Raw genomic sequence first — 25,505 nt, forward strand, 5'->3', positions numbered from 1 at the left:
TTTAAAACATCATGAAGTTCATCAGACATGTTCTTACAGGCCAGAGCTTCACGGTGTAGAAAGCAGTGATGGCACACAGCTTCAGGGACACGATCTTGCACTATTTTTACTACGCCAGACCTCCTGCCCGTCATCGCCGCAGCACCATCGGTTGCAGTCCCCACTCGGTTCTGCCATTCCATACTATGTCTGAAACTATGTGACTGAAAGTAGTTATCCAATGCATTGACAATTTCTTGTGATGTTGTTCTTGATGGAATTTCATGGCACATTAAATGATTATCATCAAAGTCACCCCCCCATGTGTAGCTTGTAAATACCAGAATTACTGCACACCCAGCAATATCAATTGACTCATCCAGCTGAATAGAAAACTTGCCTGAGGATTTTACTCGGTCTATAAGCTGGCATTCTATATCCTGGGATAAATCATCAATCAGTCTACTAATTGTATTGCTGGACAGTGGAATTACTTTTAACTTTTCTGCAGCACTGACGTCCGGGATTTCACTGCAAATGTCGATTGCTGCTGGTAATAATAGTTCCTCCGCAATTGTGTGTAGTTTTGTTTTTTGCAGTATGCATTGCAACCAGGTAGGACACATTCATCACCTTCTCTGAGACAGTGACTGATTTTTTTAAGAACGTCTTGCTGTTTAGCTAATTGATCAGCTTTCTTGTGGAAAAGCTTGTGTCCTTTCCCAACGCAATCTGGATGCCGTGTCTCAAGATGCTGCTTCAGTTTGGCTGGCTTAAGGCTGTCGTTAGCCAGTACGTACTTCACAACTGGCACACTGAGGACACAGATCATCCTTGCTTCCAATGTAGGAAAAACCCAAGTTAATATAAGAAGGTAGGTAATTGTGAGATTTTTTTGTTTCTTTGAACTGCAAGTAGGATTAGACATTTTGCATTTTGCATCTATTCTAACAACTGACTGTTTTGAAAATCACAAGTAACCGCAAAAAAAATGTCGTCTTATGCTTTAATTTCCAGTTCATATTTAAAGCAGGAGATAATTACTGCTAATGATTTTTTTTGCAAATTATATTTATTTTGAATATAAATATAAGATGTTGTATAGTGAAACAACATCTTAATAGTGTGCACTGAATGTCAGAAACCTTTCCCCGGGGGCTCCCGAGTGGCACTCCGCGTGGAGTGCAGGATGCGCCCTATAGTTTGGACATCGCCAGTTCGAGTCCAGGCTATTCCTTTGCCGACCGAGGATGGGAGCTCCCAGGGGACGCCGCTCAATTGGCCGAGCGCTGCCCGGTGGGAGGGACGGGTAGGTCTGTGCACCAGCGACCCCTGTGGTCTGGCCAGGTGCCTGCGGGCTTGCCTTAAAAAAATAAATAAAAAATACAAAAATATATCAAGATTTTTTTTAAAAAATAATGTGCCCACTTACTTTAAGACTTGCATATAATCGACATGTTTTCGTATTATTATTTTTTATTTGCCATTTATTCATAAAATTATTGTGCTCTTAGGCTGTATATAAATTTCACAGTCAGAGTATTGAAACTTCGCGCCAAACAGACATGTTCACTTCTCGTTCTCATTGGCCAGTTTCCCTAGTTACGCCGCATGTAGCTCCAGAATTCGGATCCGATCCCATTTTTTGTTCTCGTTAGTGCAACCAGCCCCTGGAGCAGTGGGTAGTCCTGTATATTATTTAGTGGACGGGTCGGTACTGTACATACTCAAAGATGAAACGAAGAAACCAATCTGTAACGCATTTCTTTCATAATAAGCTAACTGGGTACGAATGTTTAGTGATTGTATTTCTTATATTAAAATCGTTTTCAGCATATTTAAACAGCTTGTTAAGTGGTAACAACGGGCTGGATACTGAAGTAAAGTGCAGCTACGTTACACTTCCAGCATGAATGTGACCGTGCACCTTGTTCAACCTTGACTTCTGTACACCAGAAGCAGTTTAAAGTGTATTTATGTACATTTAAAGCAACATTGTCTGCTTTGATGATTATATATGATGTGTATTGGTTTGGTTATCAAACAAACAAAAAAAAAAGCCTTGCATGTTTTTTGCTCCGCCCCAAGTGTAAAACAAAAAATTCTCGGACAGCATAGAGACAATCTGTATTTTCTGCAGCAAACGGATTCCTACGGCCCCTGTTCATGACGAGAAAGAGTTTAACTGAGTGCATCCTTTCGATATGTTTGGTTGCTCTCGCAGCAGTATGGGTGCATTGAATGGCCTGCCCTGCCATATGTCCACTGAGACATGTCCTAAGAGGAAGCGTTACAGCGTTTCGATAGATCAGGCCATAGGAGGATTGGCTAACTCTATGTAAAGTAAAGCCTTCTAAATCAGTGTTTAATCGTGGCATCATAGTCTCAGCAGTCCGATCAGTCTTAGCACTAGTATCAGCACCAGTCTTACCAGTTCCAGCAGTGTCAGCACCAGTCTTACCAGTTCCAGCAATGTCAGCACCAGTCTTACCAGCTCCAGCAATGTCAGCACCAGTCTTACCAGTCCCAGCAGTGTCAGTACCAGTCTTACCAGTCCCGGCAGTAGCAGCATCAGTTCCAGCAGTGTCAGCACCAGTCTTACCAGTCCCAGCAGTGTCAGCACCATCTTACCAGCCCCAGCAGTGTCAGCACCAGTCTTACCAGTCCCAGCAGTGTCAGCACCATCTTACCAGTCCCAGCAGTGTCAGCACCAGTCTTACCAGTCCCAGCAGTGTCAGCACCAGTCTTACCAGTCCCAGCAATGTCAGCAACAGTCTTACCAGTCCCAGCAGTATCAGCACCAGTCTTACCAGTCCCAGCAGTGTCAGCACCAGTCTTACCAGTTCCAGCAGTGTCAGCACTAGACTTACCAGTCCCAGCAATGTCATCACCAGTCTTACAAGTCCCAGCAGTGTCAGCACCAGTCTTACCAGTCCCAGCAGTGTCAGCACCAGTATTACCAGTTCCAGCAGTATCAGCACTAGTCTTACCAGTCCCAGCAATGTCCGCACCAGTCTTACCAGTCCCAGCAGTGTCCGCACCAGTCTTACAAGTGCCAGCATTGTCAGCACCAGTCTTACAAGTGCCAGCATTGTCAGCACCAGTCTTACCAGTCCCAACAGTGTCAGCACCAGTCTTACCAGTTACAGCAGTGGCAGCACCAGTCTTTCCTGTCCCAGCAGTAGCAGCACTAGTCCCAGCAGTGTTGGCACCAGTTCCAGCAGTAGTAGCACCAATCTTAGCAGTTACAGTTGTAGGAATTTCAAACATCGTCCAAGGTGGGTCACTGGGTAAAAAGAGTTAGCGACTTATATTGCTTTGCAGTTTGCATTAATAGTCTCCAGGCTTCATGAACAGGATGCAGGTTTTTTTTTCAGGGTTTCTTTAGACTCAGTAAAAATCTATGCCTAGCTACACCCCTGTATATATAATAAAGGTTTACAAATTTCCTCACTGGAGTCGTTCGCTTTGTTAATAATTGCGATTTTTTAGCCCCATGCGATTTTTAATGCCGTGACATAGCAATTAAAATACAGGAGTGACCTTACTGAAAAAGCATGACAATTAAAGTGTATTATATAGCCAGTGACCCTTTGGAAAATGACAGGCAATTACAGCCAATTATTTAGCAGTTGAACCGTTCAAAAAGACTATGCAACCATTCATGCTTTGTGACTTTTCTTAATACTTCCTTTATACTCATTTCAAGTGTATGGAACTGAACTGAAGGTATTAGGATTTAACTAGGAACCAGACAAGAATTTTCCATACAAAATAACATTCACTAATAAAAAGAAAACATGTTATATTTAAATTACAAAGGAGGTGTTGATCCCAGTCAGACTGAATTGTAGCATCTTGAGACCTGTAAGATCTTGCAAAAATGCATTCATATTACTTAGTGAGTTAGTGTGAAGTCATTATAGTTCTTCTAAATCACCCTTTTTCTAGGATTCATATTTAAAAAACATTGATTTACACTGATGACCGTAGTAGTATATCTTTACTATTTAAAATGGCTTACAGAAAACAAACTGCTTATCAGTATTTGTTTCTGTTTTTTTTGGTGGGAACATGAAACATTATCTTTTACTTTGTATGGATTTGCTTGTCGCTTGTGTCAGAATCCATCTGATTGAGAACTTGTTGAAGACCATGTGCCTCTTGGTGATTCTAATGAGCTGAATAATGTATACGGTTGTCATGTGAAAAGGATTTGGTTTAGTCTGATGTTACACTCACAGTCTGACGCTGAACAGTGATTGAGGTCAGATCTCTGCTTTCATTGTGGCTCTGTACTTTCAAGTGGAAATATTTTGGTTCTTGTATGTAAGTACTGGAAATGTAATTATAGATCAGTCCCTCCCAGTGTTGTCATGAACTGTACATTTAGTTGACAATGGTGGCCATACTAAATACAGTATGTGTTTGTTAAGACCAAACCTTTAACATAAAAAAATTAAAAAGTAGACAGGTCATCAGTGAAAATGTGATGGTCTCAACTTAGCCCCCTGTGGACAATTTTCAATTAGTCACAACTAGCCATCTCTATTTAATAATAATAATAATAATAATAATAATAATAATAATAATAATAATAATAATAATAATAATAATAATAATAATAATAATAATACATTTATTTTGTATAGCGCCTTTCATTAAAATAAATCCCAAAGTGCTTTACATTTAAAAAAAACAAAACATAAAATACATAAAACAATGCAATACAAACTATGCAGTGCAATAAGCCAATGTATAAAAATGAGTCTTGAGGCACGATTTAAACATAGACACAGACTCTGAGTCCCTGATAGACCTTGGAAGGGAGTTCCAAAGACAAGGGGACAAAGAGCAAAAGGCACGACCTCCCATAGTTCGTAATTGTGTTCCTGGCACAGAAAGGAGGTCATTTTTAGCTGACCGCAAGTTGCATTGGGGAGCAGCAAAGCAGATCCTTGATGTAAGATGGACCCAAGCTATTCAAGGTCTGCAGTAAGATCTTAATTCTATATTTAACTGGTAACCAGTGGAGAGATACTAAAACTAGTGTTATATGGTCATGCTTTATTTTTCTTGTTAAAACTCAAGCAGCAGCTTTTGAATGTATAGCAACTTATTAAGAACATTAGTAGAAACACCCGCAAGCAAGTCATTACAGTAGTCAATTCTCGATGAAATGAAGGCATGTGTCAGTTTCTCCACATCAGACATTGACAAAGATGATCTAAGGCGAGCGATATTTCGTAGATGAAAAAAAAAATACTCTACAGATATTTCCAACGTAGGCCTCAAAAGATAACGTAGAGTCAAATTTAACACCTAGACGTAGGACTAATCTCAAGCCCATCAATGACCAAACTAAAACTACCAGCTTTATGCAGCTGGTGCAGAGAACCTAATAGCATGACCTCTGTCTTGCGAAGATTCTGCTGCTTCCTAGTTTTAATTTCAGTCAGGCAGTTAAGTATAGAAACAGCCAAAGCAGGATCAGGTTTAGTCTGCAGTAGATTTGGGTGTCATCAGCATAGCAATGAAAACTAATGCCATGATGACAAATTATTTGACAGAGAGGGAGCTTCAAGATACTGAATAAAAAAGGTCCCAGGACAGAGCCCTGAGGGACACCAGCAGTAATGGAGCCAACATCAGACCTACAGCCACCTATGGTAACAAATTGTCTTCTGTTAAACAGATAGGACTTGAACCACTGAAGAGCAGTGCCACAAACTCCAATACATTTCTCTAAACTATGTAAAAGAACATGATGTAAGTAAATATTTCGCATTTTCAAGCTGGTAAAGCTGTACCAGGAGATAAACAATTTCTATAAAAATCATTAGTGCTTCTTGATCAAAATGGACACAGTCCCTCGTTGTGTAACATATCACAGTTCTCATTTCATCAGCAAGATCACTTTGATTGCACAACACCACTTTGAGGTATTTAAAGCTAATTTTTCTTTTAAACAAAATCATGAATGTAAGCGTTGCTTTCCAAGCTGGATGTATATCTTCATTTACATTCGCTTTGGTGTGCATTGTTCTACTTACAGTGACTGTCAGGCACCATTTGGAGTTTCTCTGTATACCGGAGGATGGGGAGCTGGATTTCCAGATCCTTTTGTGGCTGCAATCAAAGGCATCAAGTTAAATGGGTTTGATCAGGCTTTGCACTAAAGGGCAGGCAGATCCAGCACAGCACAAACACAGAGTCACAGTGACAAAAATAATTTGGCAGAAAATAATAAAATATGCTGAGAAAGGCAGATGAGAGAGTTTCTGAGCTCCTCAGAGATGGGGCTCACACTACACCTGATTTATCTAAGCATGTGCAACCATCCAGATATGACCTTGAAAAGTGAAATTGGGTTCCAGAGGTAATCTCATACTTGATCATTTCTGACTACCGAATACAAGAATATTAGCGTATGATATGGCTTTCGGCTTAACAGCATTCGCTTTGGAAACAAATCCTGTAAAAGTTTACTATCCCAGAAGAAAGGCGTGGAAATAAAAAAAAAAAATAACACTCCATGCTGGGTAAAAGTTATTCAATAATTGGGTTTGGGGCAAGTAGTCATTGGGCTGGTTTTACTTGAGAGAAAAAATAAAAGTGGTGTTTTAGATTTTACAGATTTAGAACAAATGGTCCAACAAACAAAACCTTAAAAATAACAACATTCTAGAGACAAGATCATGTTCAGTTTTATACACTAACATTATTAGCATTAGCTGTAGTTTAGATTTTTTTTTGCTCGTTACTTAATCAGAAATTGACAGTCCAATACAGTATAATTGTCATCTTAAACTACATCATTTATATATTCTTATATTCAGCTTATATTAATCATCCAACTCAAAGAAGACATTATGGATCTAAAACATGGAACATTAAACCTAAATTAGGAAATAAAACAGCACTGTTGTGAACTCCTGGTAATCACTGTCATGAATTGATTGCTGTCCAGATATTTTAAATGCTATGAGCGAAAATTACTTTAAAGTGAAGTCTGTGTCATTTAAAAAAATAGCAATAAAGAAACATTTAGCTACTGTACCTTTGGAAGTGAAACAGACTGCAGATGTTTAGATTACAGGTTTTGAAGCTTATACAATCAGCCCACTATAGGTCATAGACCTATTGATTTAGTAAGTTTAATAGGGTTTATTTGTATGTAATTTAATTGTGGTTTATCTATTTAATAATGAATAAAGGTTAATTAGAATTCAGTTTCTATACCCTGTCGGCTTAATTCGCATTTTGGTTCCTTCAAAAGCGCTGTCTATTAGTAGACCTGTCAGCATAAAAAGTGCTTTCTATTTCCTCCCTCTTGCTTTAATAACCTTTTGTGTTACTTGGAGGCAGTTCACACAATCACAGTATATTGTCAGCTTATTGGAATTGGGCAAGCATGAAATGGAAGTCACATTAATATTGATCCAAGTCTTTAACTGCAGTGTTTTACTTACAAGTGTCCTTGCTGTCCCATTACTGGTGAACAGTTACTCACTAATGTGTTATAGTCAATGGCCCCTATGGACAGGACATTATTACACATTGTGTCACATTGTCTGCATCAAATGAGTGTGTGTGTGTGTGTGTGTGTCTATATATATATATATATATATATATATATATATATATATATATATATATATATATATATATATATATATATATATATAGGTAAACAAAATTGTATATGTGTGTGCAATATTACTCTTCAGTAATTACAGTGCATGTATTTTATTTATTTTGAACTGAGTGCGGTTTGGTTTCAAGGCTACAAAGCAAGCTCCAAATAAACATTGTGTCTGACTGCTGACTCAACTATCATATTGTATGAATTTGGTTTGTTTGTTTTAAAATGAAGAAAACAAGATTGAAAAATAAAACAAGAGTTCTTTGCTCAGTCCAATTAAAATAGCTGTATTTTGCATTTCATTGCTTGAGGTCTTGCTGGGTAGATTGTGGATAAAAAAAATGGCCCTTGAATATAGAATCTTAACCCAAGCAGACAAAATTAACAACATAGAAAAAACTGTGTACAGTACTGTAAATTGTACAATGGATATGCACAAAATATATTGTGGAATAAATCACCCCATATTTACTTCAGCTTTGTACTGATAAAAAATATTTGGACAAATATTGTAATATCAATGGTTCTCTTACAAGGAAGGTAAAAACATACATAGTAAATAAATTGTTCTCCTTTTACTTGTGCTGTATAGTAGCTGTACTTTGTGCTACATATTAAAAAGCTTTACCCAAGTCTGTACTAAATCAAATACATAATTATTCAATGACTAATTTAATGCTGTTGGGTGAGCCTCTGGTATATTGTGGTGCAAGTTTATCGTCAGCTTTCCCTTGATTTGTATCTTATTTCACTCTGCATGTGCAGTTAAGCCGGTAAGGAAACACTCCGGTCACATGCACACCTTTTGAATCCATGTCTATGCTTTATCCACTTCGATTTGTGTTTGGATAAAAGGGAAGTTCAGTACTGCAAATATATCTTAAATGACTGCGTGGTCATACTGTAGTTGAAGTAAGAGAGGGGGTTGTCTCTGAAAGCTGCAGCAGAGAGTGAAACTGCATTGCTATAGAGAGAACACCCAGTCGGCTGATGCTGAATTCCAGATGTTGCCAGTATCAGGACTTCCTGTCAGTATATTTAGGTAGGAGTTGGATGAAGTTATCCGTACGGTCTGCCAGGGCAAAGCAGAGATAAAAGAAAACACACTTCTGTTTTGACTGGGGGACTTGCAGAAAAGCCATTAAATGCACTGTATGTACCTTAACTTTTAGTTCTTAGTCAGGCTTTGCTTTTCAAAGAATAATACAGAATCCAACCATTTTTGTTTTGTTTGTTGTTTTATTTCAATATAATTCTACATCAAACTTTCCCTCATTGAACATTTTATGCATCAGTTGTGGTACTGTACGTGCATTTGTTCACTTGAAAACGTTGCAGTTTTTCATAATTGTTTAATCTACAGCTCTATTCTGTTACATTCTAGTATTAATTATCACCTTTGAGTCAAATTTATATGGTACTGCATTTAGAAAAATATAACCATGAAGACAATAACCATGGTGTTATACTCTAATACTGGAGAAAACAAGAAAATTACACTACAGTGGTAATTGTCCCCATTTATGTTCAACCGGTGCAAAATGCAATAAACCAGGGCTGCTATTATAATAAAGAACAAAGGCCACTTATCCCTGGAGACCTGTTCATCAGCTACCAGCATGTCCAGGCTTTTAAGGTGATTTGAAATAAATACTGATATTTTGTTTTAAGACAAAATAGCTGAGAATAAACAGGAAACAAGTCTGCTACTTAGAATCCAAGCAAGTCAAAACTGTGCTTCAAAAGCTTCTTAGCCCAGGTATAACCCATTTAACATGTAGTAAACACTACTGCTTGAAACAGAATGACCAGATTGCTCTGTTCCATGCAGATATGAGAATACCTAACATGGTTTGCATGTCACACCTGTGTCATCCTGTTGGTGTTGGCACATCATGCTGCACATTCATTTTTTTAAGTGTGTTGGAGAAATAAAAAGGAAGAGATAAAGAAATGAAGCTGTAAAATAAGGGCAAACAGAAAGAAAAAAAAAAGTTGAGCACGAAAATAAAATACCACATAATATATAAATAGCAAAATCTGATTTGAAACAGGCTTTTCTATAAGAGTGGTGAAATCTTCTGAATAGTTGGCACCCCCGCACACATTCTTACACTAAGCATACATAGACATGTGTTAACACACAAAGTACAGTTTAGTAACCGTTTTGCTTGTAACCCTTCTCCTGAATGTACATTCCACGCTACTTAAGTTGTTTCTGGATGCATGATATATGCATGCGCATTATGTGTGCTAAAAATGACATTAGCGTGTTCATGTTAAAAGATTAAGTGTAAACCCTTAAGGGTTACCCGTTCACTAGTTTAATGATACCTATATCAATTACCTGGCATTATGTAATGTAGGATGTGATAACACAATACAATCCCGGCATCATCAAAGAAATCATGTTACTGTGTGTTTATATACAATGTAAAGTACAAGTAATATACAACTATGGCCAAAGGTTTTGCATCACCCTATAGAATTAACTAATTTTGCTTCATAAATTCAAATGAACCCTGCTGAATAATGTTACGTTAATCTATTGAATTACATACCACTTTGTATACTTAGCGAAAAACTGACAAAAATTGAAAAATTTGACATTTAGAAATCTAACATACATTTAGAAATCTAAATACTGTACTAAAGTTATGGCTTCCGGTAGACTTTTGCAAAATAATTTTGTAGTTTCTTTGATTACATGATTTTAAATAAAAATTATGTTCATATAGGTTTTTTTTTTATTTTTATGCCTCAATCCTAAAATTCTAGGGGATGCTACGCTTTTGGCCTTAGCTGTAGTATATACTGTACCTATCATTAAAAAGAGCAAAGATGTTTGAATGCCACAATCTCCCGGGTGTTTGTTTGCTTTCTTACAGTCTGGCACTAGAGAAACATCATTCTGTATGGTAACGTAGTACAATTTATTGTGGGTTGAAACTAAATGGTCTTTGATTCACATTCCAAAGAGATAATTACCTCAAGCACTTCAAATTTGCGCATGAACTATTTATATGGGGGCGAATCTAGGGGACTATTGGAAGTAATGACTTTGCCCTCCTAGACTCCTGACCTTAATTCAATAGATAATTTGCTGTAATATTGCATTTAAGGCAGCCCTGCATGGTAACTACTAAATGTTTTCTAAGACTGTTTTGTGGGTCCAGACACATTTTAACACAATATAATATAAATTATTACTGCTGCATTATTTTTACAAAAATCATCTGAAGAGCTGAACAGCCTGCTTATGCCAGAAATGCAAGCTGGTTATATGCGTTGTAATTTTCCACTTACACTACATCACTTAAGTGGAGCTACACCTGTTATTTTTCTTTATGGGCAAAAAAATAAATAAAACAAATGGTTGGCTACATCAGCTGGCTCTTTGAGCTAATATATATATATATATATATATATATATATATATATATATATATATATATATATACTAACATACTAACACTGCATTCTGTTTTCAATTACATTTCTAGACCAACACATTTTCTTTTGTGTTTTTAATTATAAGTTGCATGTGTTTTACACTTCTTATTGACCATAATTTTTGTACAAGAGAGATGCTTTGATTTTTTTTCAAAGGGATTCTTGTTTCACAGCACAAAAGTCACACGCAACAGATGTTAGCAAAGCATTCTATCATATTATACGTATCAAACAAAAGTTTTGTGTCTGATACTGTTTTCCTAATTTGGAGTTGCCTTGTGTAAAATCTCCTTAAACATGCTTGTGATGTGTGTGTTTAGATAGTTGTGTAATATTTAAACCATGTTGATTTTTGGCAATATCATAAACAAGAGCACTCATTGGCATTGGCATATATTGTAGAGTGCGGTGAGGATTACAAAGTAGGGGGAAGGCATTAGCCAATGCAATTCACAAGGTTGCTTTAACCAGACACAATGGTGAGCCGGTGTGAGGGCCCAGTGTTCTTATTTGTTTGCATAGTATTTACTACTATTTTTAATTAACGCCTATTTTTTTTAAAAAAGAGGAAATCCCACATTACAGAGATGACTGGCATCAAAATACCACTGCAGTCCAACTTGTCCCTAATGATTCCGTTTTAATATGCATTGTATTTCAGTGCCCCTGGCAGTTAGTCTTTGCCCATCAACTCTTATCATTGAAGTGAATGGAACAAGAAAGGATTGGGGTTTTGGTGCAAAACTGTGTCACAAAACTGAGAGACAAACGACTGACTGTAGAGTGCTTAACAGACCTTGAATTATACTACTTAATTGTTTGGTTCTAGTTTTGTAAGGTTATTATTCTCCAGGAAATACAGTAAATGGTCTGTAATGAATGGATGTAACTAAATCTTTGACTCTCTATTGGAGTCAAGGATATTAGAACTGAAGCATTAATATTGTGCTTCGCCTTCCCCTTAAAAAATATTTTATATACAAAGTAAACTACTATATTTATTATAAGGTTTTAAATCATGTTTTAAACAGAATAGACAAAACATCATAAACCCTAACAGGTTTGTTTAGCTGCAAATAAATACCTCACCTTCAAGAAATGTTTTGCTTGGCTTCTAATGGAGAAGTATACCCATCCCAATGCTTTGACAGATTCTAAAATGAAACTGTTATTTACAGAAACAGATTTCCACCACAGTCTAGTCAGAGGAGGTGTTGTTGCTTGATATATGGGGGAAGGGTTCCATGAAGTTCACTATATAGGTCATCCTAAGATGGATGATCTTATAAATGAATTCCATTCCCAATCTCTTTTTGATTTGTTAGGTGCGAAGAGATTTCTTTGAAGCAGACTGTTAAAAAGCACACTAATGAGGCCACTCTGAAGACCTCCCCTCTTCTTGTCTGTAATTTTGACAAATTGAACTCTAATTCCTAAAGGATATATTGATTAGAGGGCATCTTTGGGTCTTGTAGGCTATCATTTAGATAAATGTTTTTTTTAGTATGTCAGCAGCTATTTGGTCCTTTTTACTGTGGTTCAGTTTTCAATCACTCTAGGAATTGTGTTGCTTCAGGTTGCTTAGTTATGTGTCAAACAACAGACTCAAAGTGTTTTCCAAGAGTGGTAAAACTGCAGCATGAAAGTAATGCTCTTATTTTAACTAAATATAACACACAATAAGGTTGGTGCAGATGTCTCTGTTTTACTCATACTTTTGCTTGCAGTCCTCATGCACCTAAGAGTAGTCTTATGGAAACCAGGTTAAATGGAAACCCCATTAGATTGTGTACAGTATCTACAAGCAGTATCACCTTCTTCTTTTGGAAAAAATGTTTTATTGTGGTCACATATATGGAAATGGAAAAGCAATCCCAGCATTGACAGTGTTAAGAATATCAAAACCATAATTGCACACTATTCAGGTGTTAATGTAACTGCTGCATTTTGTACCCAAAAGGGGGAAATGTGTAATCAGTTACTATACTCATATTTCCTTTCCTTTTTCTCCCTAATAGCTACAGACGAAGATGATGTAGTGAAGTCAAAGAAAACTTTCCGAAGCCAAGCAGTGGTAAACCAGAATGCAGAAACCGAGCTCATGCTGGAGGGAGATGATGATGCCATCAGCCTTTTACAAGAGAAGGAGATTGACAACCTAGCAGGTAACTGTCTCGCAAGATCATTTCGCTTAATACCTCAGGAGGTTTAAACTTGCATTTCGACCAGCATAAGCAAAAAAAAGAAAAGAAAAAAAAAAATGACTGTATTTTACAGAGGCATTTCTTTTGAGGTAATGTCAGAACATTTTGCCAATACTGGTGTTCTTGTACAACACACCTATAACTGGGTGAAGTGTTACGTGTGTGGGTCGTCACTGAACAATACTGAGGCAGACACAGAGAATTGGGTGTTGACACACTGCACAGATGCTTTTTAAGCTCTACACAGCCTCCCCGGGCACGCTACCCAGCCAATCTGGACCGCCCGATCAGCTCAGCAGCGGGTGAACCTAACTGCTCAATTGGTTGCCCAGCAACGCATCTCCTGTTCCGCGGCCCAGCTGCACACATTTGCGCAGGAATCAGTGACAAGGTTTTCTCTGTCACAACATCTATTTTCTGTCACAACATCTTCTCCATGGTACACATACAATACAAATACAATTGTGCTTAGAGCAAGGTAACATTCATCAAATCTATATGACACTAGTCCTGTACCACTCACCATTGGTGAGGCCCATCTTTGCTCCACCACAGTGTAATCTCCTGCAAGAGTTAAGACTCATGAGGTGTTTGAAATAGTGTTCAGGTATACTGTGCATCTGTAAGTGCCTGTGTTTGTGTATTTATTAAGTCATGTTTTACAATGTTTTTATTTTATTTTTATTTCATATTTTCCTTTACATTAATCATTGTTTGTGTCATCTTTTATTTTAGCATGTTTCCTTCCCAGAGTATTTACATCAAGAGGCAAGTCATTTTATTTGTGGATGCATTAACACTTGCCACAAATGATCTTTTAGCTGTGAGATCTCTAACACCAACTTGATCCAAGTGAAGTGCAATCAAATGTCTTACAGTACTAATTTAGAAATGAAGCCTTCTCCATTATCTGTCTTTGTGCTCATTTATATTGCTTTGCAAAGCCTCTCTTTGCATAGGTCACGCTTTATTTTAAGGCCCGTTTTTTAAATGTTAACAACCGTTGTTAATTCTTTGCTTAGGGTTAGGGTTAATAACAACCTGGTTTAATTTGCTAAACATTACTACAGTAACAATTTGAACCGATTTCAAGTATATGATCGACTGGGTATTGATCATCCATAGAGCTGTGGTGTTTGAAGTTTTAGCTGGCCTATTATATATTATTAACTAACAGTTAACAGAAAATGTGTGTACATTGACATGTTTATTAGCTGTTTGTTAACAGCCCTTAAAATAGAGTGGCCTTTGCATAATTGTTTTTTTAACAGTACTGCTGAGTACTGGTTGCCCAGTTTCTTTTTATCTACAATGGAAATTCAGTGGGATGGCTTTCCTGTACAAATGTTACATCCCAAGAAGCCTGACAATGTGAGTGTAAACAAAGTTTTCACTTTCCAAATATAAGATCTCACAGATATCATTCCTTGTCATTAAACCATGTGCTCAAGAATAACTTTATTTTAAACCATGACACGCCCCAGACTGACTTCATTGGCTTTTCCCCTGCCCTGCCTGTGGTGTTTTACGAACCAATTCATTTATGCTTTATTTTTATTGGTGCATATTGTAAATAGCAAGTCTGACTGGCTGAAATATAATTGCAGGACATGAATTTACTTCTCTAACTTTTAGGCATCATATTGTTTAGTAAAAACCATAACATAGTTTTAAAAAAAAAATGCAGTTGCAGTATTAAGCCAGTAGGGGAGCTGTCTGCTAAGTAATAATCCCATTAGAAAGGTAAACAATAACAGTCTAAAGGGGAAGCCGTATCTGTCAGTATGATTTTCACATTATGAAACCAAAAACAAAACATAACAAAAAGAGATATTGCACTGGTGTGTGGGCTTACAAAACCTGGATGTGGCAGAGTAAGCATCGAATCAGTCTTTTATGTAGTGTGTTTTTATAAAGAGATATTTTTCTGGGACTCTTGAGGAGAACACAAATCTTAGGTTCCAAGGTGTAGGAACTTGGCTAAGTAAAAGTCCAAAACCAGGCCCATACTGTATGAGAAAGGAACTATGCAGCTGTTCTAATGGGTCATTTGAAGGCCAGTTACATCTTGGAGCCTGGAGTTTGGATTGAAAAGGAGAAGAATTATATTAGGCCAAATAAAGTCATTTTTTCCAGAATATTCTGATTGAGCCAATCTATTAGAAGAACTGGACTGCCGCAGTGGAAAGGTGGGTCATACAAATATTGAACTGATTTGAAAATGAAGAACTGTGTTAGCCTGTAATTGTAAAGTATAATAGAAACTGCCACGTAGCAACATTAGACAATTAGACATTGTTATAGCATGTCATTAGTTGCTCAATAGTGCTCCAGTATGGTGCAAATGTGTACAAAAGCAACCGCATGGTTTGCTGTTGCTACCTGCCAAGTCTCCACACCTCATACCTTTTCACCTAGCATATTATTGAAATGTCCAAGGGTCTTTTGACCCAGTCTGTATTCCAATTTTAGTCAACCCAATATAAAGTTTATATGTTCTACTCCCGACCACATTATGTAGCTGCTGGGAGACCAAAGATGAGCCAGTATAAAATGTGCTCATCCTGCGTTGGTAACCATGATGCCAGTGGCTGAGCAGAACGAGTGACCAAAGAAATCAAGACATTTTATAGTTTAGCCTTTCCTGGGGTCACTGTTAAGTATATGGGGAATTGATACAGAGACCTGGGTTTCTTTGAATGATGACAACCAGTGTAGAGTAAATCTAATCAAACATGTGCAGAAACATAAATATTAAGAAAAAACATAGTGAGATAAAAAGATGAAATATTTTTAATATTCAGTGGGTATAAAGCTTTCCTTTAGGAGCCAATGGCCAAAACTTTATTTACTAATAAAGTTATCAGCATACAAATATGTGGAGGCTTTTAGATGACAATCATAACCTCCTGAAGCTGCAGTGGTGGCAGGAGTAAAACTGTTTGGCTTCTATACTGTCAAAGCAGCAAGCAGGTTTTAAAGAACAAGGATTCTTATTCCCAGCAACCAAATCTTTTGGAGAATATATACATACTGAATAAATGCCTTCTGGTTGTACACTAAGCTTAACTATTGAAGAGTGTAAGCAGACTCTAGACTCCAAGGAATCATAGAGCAGCATGTTTTTGTGGTGCTCTTCAACTTTAACAGTTTCTCTACAGTCTGATTAAGGAATTTGTTTATGTCGAGAATCATAGGACTGGCACTTATGTATAGCCTGACTACCAACTCCTTTGAGGTTAAGCATGTGTTTGAAATTGGTGAACTTTACTTAACGTCGCCTGCCAAATAAATAAATAATACTGTCATTTAATAAAAACAGACCATTTTTTATTTATTAGAGAAAAGTTCAAGAAAAGTTTTTTTTTTTTTTTTTTTTTTTTTTGTGCTTTAAGGCCCACACTCCAGTCATTAATGTATTCCAATTTGTTGAAAGGAGAAAATTCCACTTACATGTTACAAAAAAACAAACATTGTAGCCGTAATGCTTAGCAGGTACTGTTAAACTTTCTTCCATCTGTTTCTGTACACTGTTTCTCTGCACGGGCAGACATGTGGTTTATGCATTATGATAACAGATGTTTACTTATCAGTAAACTGGGAACAGATACCATGTTAGAAAACACCTTAAAAAGTTGTATTTATTTATTTATAAAATATGTCCAGTGAGTCGCCAAAAATGTGTATTTTCCACATAGTTTGAAAATGCCGTCACTTCTTTTATGTAATTAACCCAGTCTACAAACATGTTTGTGAATCACATTTGTCTGTCAACATATTTTGACTTAATTGAAATATTTTAGCAGGTGTTGGAATGAAAATATATTAGGTGCCATTATGTTATTTTAAGAAACACAATATTGAAAATAATAATAATAATAATAATAATAATAATAATTACAAATATGCAAATAATGTAAAAACTCACAAGGTATTGCGGCAGAAATAATGATTCTTTATGTCACTGTTTTTCAGCAGTGTTCAAATTTTAGTGATAAAAGCAACAATATTCAAAATGAGCAATACATCTTTAACTTGAAAAATCTGTTACAATACAAACAATTTAAGCAATTAATAAAAAAAAAACTCAACAAAAACGGAAGGAAACGCAAGAATATGAAAGTGTGGAATATCTTTGAAACCAAGTGTAAAATGTAGAGTTCTGTATAATTGCAGGAATCTGTAATAGCCACATATCCCCTTCCCTATGCAGTGCACTGCAGTTAAGTAGTGAAACTACAGGTAGTGGACAAAAAAATGGAAACACCAATGTAAAGTCACTTAATAGGGCGTTGAGCCACTATGGTATCCCACTCTGTGGAGTTTTCGGCGCGCTGCAGGTTGAAATTTGCAGTCAATTGATCTGCAGTTGCTCGCCTGTTTTGCCTTGCACTTCGAATGAATGCACGGATATCACGATCCTGGAGTATGTGCTTCCACCCACTGTTGCCCTTTGCTGATGATGTCTTTCCCTCGGAGTGCCATGCTGACATCACCTTAGACACCATTGCTCGTGAAACATCAGCAAGTTGAGCTGTCTTGGTCACTGAAGCTCCTGCCAAACGCGCCCCAACAATCACCCCTCTTTCAAAGTCACTGAGGTCTCCTCTTGCAGCCATGCTAGCCATAATTATAGGCAACCAGGCCTGTCCAGCATTTTTATACATGACCCTAAGCATGCTGGGATGTTATTTGCTTAATTAACACATGAGCCACACCTGTGTGGAAGCCCTTGCTTTCAATATACTTGGTGTCCCTCATTTACCCAGGTGTTTCCATTTTTTTGTCATATATATATATATATATATATATATATATATATATATATATATATATATATATATATATATAAAATTATACATGATAACTTACACTGGAGTTCTAAATGTCAAAAAAAGGTTCAGTTTTTTTTTTTTTTTTTTTTTTTTTTTTTTTTAACACTTTAGTTTCATGGTAGCTTTTGGAAGGTTTATACGCAAATAAGTCCAGTTTATCCATATCGTAAAACTGCCAAGTTTGAGGCTTTTAATCACAAATATCTTCCCAATATTTCCACTCTCTTTCTGGTGACATGATAAACACTGGAGTGAATATGACAAAAATCATCTGGCTTGTGAGTGGATTATACAAACCAATTGGTTTTTATTAGCTGCATTATTGATAGAAATGACACAGAATTCTGTCGTTTCATGGGTTGACATTTATTGAGCAACCATGGATTTGACTGTAGCGACAATATTTGATGATAAATAGTAGTGAAATCCCAAATGAAAGAGGCTTTGGAGTGTTGGCACCAGACACTCTACATAAATGTTCTGGAATTGTGTAAAGTAGAACACAATAGGTCAGTTCTGTGCACAAAGATCTTAAATCTATATCCTATATGTATTTCTTTAGGGAATGCATTTAAATTTAACACTGGTGTATGTATATATCAAATGTTACAGTTATGCCACCAGTGAAAAATACAACACTGCAGTAATAATAACAATGGATTAAAGCTGTAAGACTCTTAACAACTTCCTTCATTATCTGAAGATCTCTTTTTTTAATATGACCCATATTGTGTGACTGGTAAGATAAACCGCATTTTGTCATAGGCTTTCGACAGGAGAAATAATAATAATAATAATAATAATAATAATAATAATAATAATAATAATAATAATTGCTGTTTTTATGACATAAACAGGGTGGGAACAGATTACTGGTATGACTAAACTAGCAGTATTTTGTTATAAACATTTTAATACTGTATCCTAATTATGGAGGGACTATCCCAGAAGGGATTAAAACCTAATCCTCTCTCTATGGCTGTAGTGGATTAACTGCATATTGTCTCACTCTTCGCAAGAGTCCATCTAAAATACAATTGGTTCTGTACTCCTGAAACATCCTATTTCATTGGGGGAAAGCTTGTAATTGAAGGTTTTCAACAGACATGTGACCAGTCATAAAGCGATTTTAAAATTATATTGTGTTTAGTAATAATACAAAGTAGGTTATAGAAAGCATACAAATATACATTTCGTCTTCAAAGGGGGCAATTGCGAATGTTGTTATTTTAAAAGATCTAGGCTAACAGGCTATGTTGTGTTGTAAGAATGTCTTATAAAATCAATATTGTGAATTCAATATTTGCATTCACAATGTGACAAAATCAGTGCGGGTTGAATACTGAAAAAGCACGAGATATTGATTTCGAGCAGAAAAAGCAATAGTAGTTGGACTGATACAATATCATGTGCCACTGTCCAGAATATGGGACAAAGAAATGTAATTGTGGATATCAGTGGAATTAGCATGACTCGAATATGGTAACAACATGCCTGCATTAAACTAGTGCGTGTTCCATATAAAAAAAAAAATAAGTCATCATAAACATGAACAATTATTTTCAATTATTTTAAAGGGGCAACGCACCTTCAGTTGTTAAAGCAGATTTTTCAAGTTAAAAAAGATGTATTGATCATTTTAAATATTGTTGCTTTTATCGGTTGGCGAGAGAGAGAGAGAGAGAGAGAGAGAGAGAGAGAGAGAGAGAGAGAGAGAGAGAGAGAGAGAGAGAGAGAGAGAGAGAGAGAGAGAGAGAGAGAGAGAGAGAGAGAGAGAGAGAGAGAGAGAGAGAGAGAGAGAGAGAGAGAGAGAGAGAGAGAGAGAGAGAGAGAGAGAGAGAGAGAGAGAGAGAGAGAGAGATGCGCGCTTTTCAGAGAACCGTCCACAAACACAATGAAGGGGTGCCCTGGGAATTGAAACCAAAATCCACTTGTAATCTTGCAATACACAGGCATAATTGGTTGAGCAACCTAGATTAAGATTGATGAGACATAAAAGTGGCTCTGCAGACTTCAGGAGATCGATAAATATCCCGATGACTAGAGCTCTGTAGCTCGACTTGGTTTTGTTAAGTAGCCATAGACACAGAAGATGGAGGGTGGATGCAAGAGGGAAACAATGTCACGTGTGATCCAAATCAGCTGACCACGGTCAAAAGACATTTACATAAGAATTGTGCGTATGTCGCGTTATAATCAAGTATGAATTTAATATGTTACATTACAATGTTACACAGCACATGCCTCATTTCGACTAATTCAATGTAAAATGTAGACGTAATTGTTGTTAAATTCAACCTTAGGCTATAAAGTTTTTCAAGAAGGTACACATAATCAATAGTTTAACAAACGCAATAGTTTAAGTTAATTGAAACACATTCAGGTTTCTTCTTCTTTTTCTGTGTGTGTTATAATAATAATAAAAATAATAATAATAATAATAATAATAATAATACAATTATTCGTATTATCATTAGACTAGCGTCTTGGCAGCCTAAGCCCGCGTTTAAATCAAACAATAATGTTATTAAAGGCTGTATGTATACATGGTGTATGTAGCTAACCCCCGCCAGCTGTAGTTTTAAAACATTGTTCTCGTAAATCTCATTGTTGAAACGAAAGTGTTTGAAACACGTTTTCGTTTGCCTATATGTTAATGCTTTTAAACATGACCGATCCAGATATACTGTTACACAGGTCACAGGTAATATGTGTGTATTTTATCAACGTTGCTGCTGTTAGGTTGGTTGTTGTATGTCTCCTATTGGACGGTTTTTGCTTTTCGAATTGTGGTTTTATTATTATTATTATTATTATTATTATTATTATTATTATTATTATTACAGGTTATTCGTGTCTTCTGGATGTTGTTCGCCTGAGGGACTTTGTCTTGCTTTTTAATAAATTAATTTATGTGTTTTTCTTAGTCTAATTATTTCAATTTACTGTATTATAACTTGTTTTAAATATAAGTTACAAATGCGTATGAATATGATTGTGGGGCTATGGATATTATTTAATTTTAGTGTTCAAAATGTTCCACCAAAATTATGTTTGTAGAAAATATATTTGACGACGGTATTCTATAATCATGTGTTTGTATTCATTGCTTGCATTTCTCTAAAAGAGCATCGTTTCATTTAAAAATGTGTTTTGTTTTTAATTGCGTGACATTGCAGGTCCTGTTGTTCTGAGCACTCCGGCCCATCTTATTGCCCCGGTTATTGTGACTAAAGGGACGCTGTCCATCACTACAACTGAGATCTATTTCGAAGTGGATGAAGATGACCCCGCTTTTAAAAAGATCGACCCCAAAGTAAGTGTTAATACAAATGTCACATCTTACTGCTTCATCGTCCTCAAGTCGCGCTTTTCAGCAGGCCTATGTGGCTTGTGCAGAAATTAAATCGGTCAACACGATTGTTTTTTTTGTTTTGTTTTTTTTGTTTGGTATGTACGGTTATTTTATCTTTACGACGTCGGAAGTGATTTGGGGGACCCAATGTATTGTTTTGCCGAATGTACTTTACAGCCTTGTATCAGCTGTTTCATATTATTTAAACAGTTTGAGATGACACGCAATGCAAAAATGCACTTCACACTTTGCTTGTAAAAAGTGTTACATTGTTGAAATTAAAATGACACGGTGTCACCTGTTAACGAGGTTCAAAAGCTACCAGTGCGGTTTATTGTGTGACCCCAAAGCTGTTTAAGATAATATTAACAGCTCTGAAACCCTAACCGACACTTCTCTTGTCGCTATGGGAGAAGGTGTTCTGGTGTCAGGTGCTGATTCAGAATATTTGTTAAAATAACTAGACAACTGCGAGCAGATTTTGTTTGTATTTTGTTCAATGTGATCTACCATCACAGTTACAAATGTATTTTTTTAAAAGCAAAAGCCGTGATTTTAGATTTTATTCTTGTATATATTTTAAATAAATCAATTGTATTTTTTGGCATTTGTAGATATAAAAACCTAAAATAACACTGCGTCGCGTTCAGTATGCTGCAAGATAATTATAAGGCAGTAATGATCTTGCGGGACGCTGAACATGACCAGAAAGTCATGATACAGTGTATCAAATGTTATCCAGAAAGATGCATGTAAAATACTATTATACATTGTGTTTTAAGATATTTAAATTATGCTTTATGTTTACTAAAATTTGAAACATTAAATCTCATAATACTGATCTTGCTGTGGAGATCATATTAATCAAGCTGTGTTTTACTAGGCTAAGCACTTCAGAACCACTAAGTTTGCTGCTTGAAGTAATACATTTTAATTTAAATAATAACAGCGTTGGCTACGTTTACTAAAACTGTTATTAGTTTGACCCAGCACCATAGTAAAACCCAACTATAGGAGAAAAATAAAATAAAAATAAAACATTTAAAGTAAACCATTAATAAAACACATGTTTTAAATAACCGGTGCAATAAAGACAGGGATATGTTATTTACATTTTGTAACAATTGTATTTAATAGTCACACATAAAGATTGTTTTGATTTATTTCCTTCCGTGTTAGTTTCACAATATGCTTATTATTTTATTAGATGAATACAACTTTATCTCGAATATTTTAAATGTACATGTATAATGAGTATTCCAATAGCCTCCATTATAATAGTATATGCAGCGGGTTAGCAATAGCTGTCCTTTGAGCATATCAAAGTAGGAAAAACACATTTATTTATTTTAATGTAAGAAATACTGCAATTACAAATGATAAATGTGGACGCTGCCCCCCCCCCCCCCCCCCATAGATTCTGATATTACCGTTATGACTTGCTTTACTCTTTTCAGAATGACTATGTTAATTGTGTCAGTATAAAATTGAGAAATTCAGAAATTAACCCATGTGGACAAAATTACGATTACCAAATGATAAACCATTTTAGGACACATTTCATTATTTTTTTTTTATTATTTTTTTTTATTAGCTCTTTAATTAAATTCAGGGACAGGTATGAAAAAAAAAAATCTAAATCACAAATTGTTATATTTCCAGTGTATTTCAAGTGCATTTTCAAATATATTTTAATATTCAAGCGTCCATATAAGCAGAATAAAAAACAAAATATTCGAATATATTTTAAATAACAATTCAAGTATATTTATGGAATGTTATAAATTTGAACAAACAGTACCATCAAAATGTAAACTTTTAAAATTAGACAACTTCTCAAATGACAGTAAACGGGAAAAAATACGAATGATGAAATCTACCTTATATTGTTTCTTCTCGAGCAGAAAAGTCCCAAAGTATCCATAAATAGATGGAATTTAAAACTTCTATTCACAAGTCACAAAACATTAACATCCACAATTTCAAACCACTGGAACCACAATCTATACATATATATACAGTAGAAAAATGTACAGTTTATAGTTCCTTTCCAGGGCTCAAATTAAAAGAGGAAAAAATAGGAAAAAAAATAAAATGAAATAATATTCAGGCTTTATATATCCGTGGGCACCGCCATTAAAATAATGTAATCTAGAAATTAACAAAAACGAAATTAAATTAAAGGCAAAAATGATTCTATATCCGTGGTTTGGGTCTGGATTTTTATTTATGTTTATTTATTTTTTTTCAACATCAATAATAAGCATATTTAGACTTGTTCAAAGCACGTAATTGACGATAGCTTAAAAATGTAAAAATATATATATTCACGGATCAGTCTGAAGCAGTGTTTATTGTATCACTAATAAAAACAGAATGCAGAAACTAATTTTGTCCGAGGAGTCCTGGATTAGCAAACTTAATATAGGCCTTCAAACAAGCATCACGAGTTAGATCTCTTCGTATTTTTGTCCTCAAAGTTTTTCCAAGCTTTTGGGGTTGGTAAGAATTTCTCTTGCCAATCGCCAAGTCTGTTTGGCCGCATTTTCCAGGCCTGAATGTGGTTTTCCCTGAAACAGGTCTAAACTGGGCAAAAAATAATGCGGGCATCTCCTGCACTGGAGACAGGAGATTAGCTGCAATAAAATGCCGTTCAGACGATCCCCAAGGCAGGACTCGTCCCAATCCGATTCCCTGGGATGTTTTTCACACTCATACGAGACCAAAGTTTTCATGTGATAATTATTAAGTGGCTGTCCAGGCAGTTCAAGGTGACGGTCGCGCAAAGTCTTTAGAACGGACAGGCATTTCTTCCTGCAGCCGCCCATGAGGAGCCGATTCTCGGCTTCTGCGAATTGTAAGACCCAGGCATCGCTCTCTGCCGAGCTCTGTTTCCCATTTAAAGAGTAACATTCTTTAGACAAGAGGTTAAACCCTTCAGCCTTTACCTCTGCCACTCTATTGGGTCCCGGCCACGGAATGTGGGGTAGTGGCCAGTGGGCAGCGCTCCTTGGCCATATCCCCGTGCACTTGAAAGCCGGGGTGATCTGAACCACATATCTGTCTCTGATGCGTAATCTGACTTCGCTGGTGTCTGCAACCATCTTTACCACGTCCCTGTAGCTGCACTTATCTACAGCCTGTGCCACTAAGGTTTGAAATCGGGACCTGATCTTGCGGGCAGAAAGGTAGCCAGAAGCGGTGATGAACTCGACCCAAAGGGACATGCTTCTTTTTCGGCCATCGCTGAGTTTTAAAACTGCGCATCCTGGTAATGAACCGTCATCCACAAAGTTGAAAACACCCATCTGGTTAAGGTAGAGGACTACCTCAAATTCGGAGGGAGAAATGACCTCCAGACCCTCGAAGCGGTTTTCCATCTCGTTCAGTGAGCTGATGAACCGTGGTTCCTGAACCTCGACTTCCTTTAGGACGTCTGACACCACCTTGCACACCTCTCTGATGTTCTTGGAGATAGCACCTTTTCGGGACTGACATTTTTCGTTGTAGTATTTGTTCAGGTGGTACACAAGCTTGGCCTGCGCTGCGATCATATTTGGGCAGAGATCCGGATTGTACACCGGAGTCTCGCAGTAAGCCGACGGATCCAACGCGGCTGTTTGTATGGGAGCCAATTTTAGAGAAAAATAAACTACTTTATATTAAAAAAATAACAAAAGCGTTAACAGCAGATAGAAGATTACTTGTGCTTACAGCACGAGTATTGCAAATCCCTTAATCTGTATCATCAGCTCCTAAAGTGCTCTGGTTTAAAAAGTAAGTCCTTCAATTTGGAGTTGTATTTAATAATAAAAAGTCCGTTGCAACATTAGCAGAGGTTGAAATCGAACACTGCGCGGCTCCCAGTAGTCAAAACAAACCCTTGTTATTTATTTATGTTTTCTGTAATCGCTGCTGCCGAGTTGGTAATCAAATGGATGTGAAAGTGCAGGATGCCTTGTCTGTGTGTGTGGGTGGGTGTGTGTGTGTGGGTTGAAGGAGGCTGCTTTTGCTGCTGGTGTGTATAAGAGCCC

At 36.5% G+C, this 25,505-nt stretch overlaps 2 protein-coding genes across 28 annotated transcripts in view; one reads left to right on the forward strand and one right to left on the reverse strand.

The window, feature by feature from the left end:
• Window positions 1-25,505, forward strand: part of LOC117405087 (neurobeachin) — a 349,257-nt gene that overhangs the window by 234,709 nt on the left and 89,043 nt on the right. For all 27 annotated transcript variants that reach the window (XM_059031199.1, XM_059031208.1, XM_059031201.1 and 24 more), the window contains 2 exons: window positions 13,096-13,242; window positions 21,296-21,432. In XM_059031199.1, coding sequence (XP_058887182.1) covers window positions 13,096-13,242; window positions 21,296-21,432 — 284 coding nt within the window. The remainder of the gene's footprint in view (window positions 1-13,095; window positions 13,243-21,295; window positions 21,433-25,505) is intronic.
• On the reverse strand, window positions 23,708-25,503 carry LOC117405088 (putative nucleotidyltransferase MAB21L1). Its single transcript, XM_034007861.3, has one exon. The coding sequence runs from the start codon at window positions 25,023-25,025 to the stop codon at window positions 23,946-23,948; it is 1,080 nt and encodes a 359-aa protein (XP_033863752.1). The 5' UTR covers window positions 25,026-25,503; the 3' UTR covers window positions 23,708-23,945.

Source organism: Acipenser ruthenus, chromosome 9 (assembly GCF_902713425.1).
Source record: "Acipenser ruthenus chromosome 9, fAciRut3.2 maternal haplotype, whole genome shotgun sequence".
NCBI lineage: Eukaryota > Metazoa > Chordata > Actinopteri > Acipenseriformes > Acipenseridae > Acipenser > Acipenser ruthenus.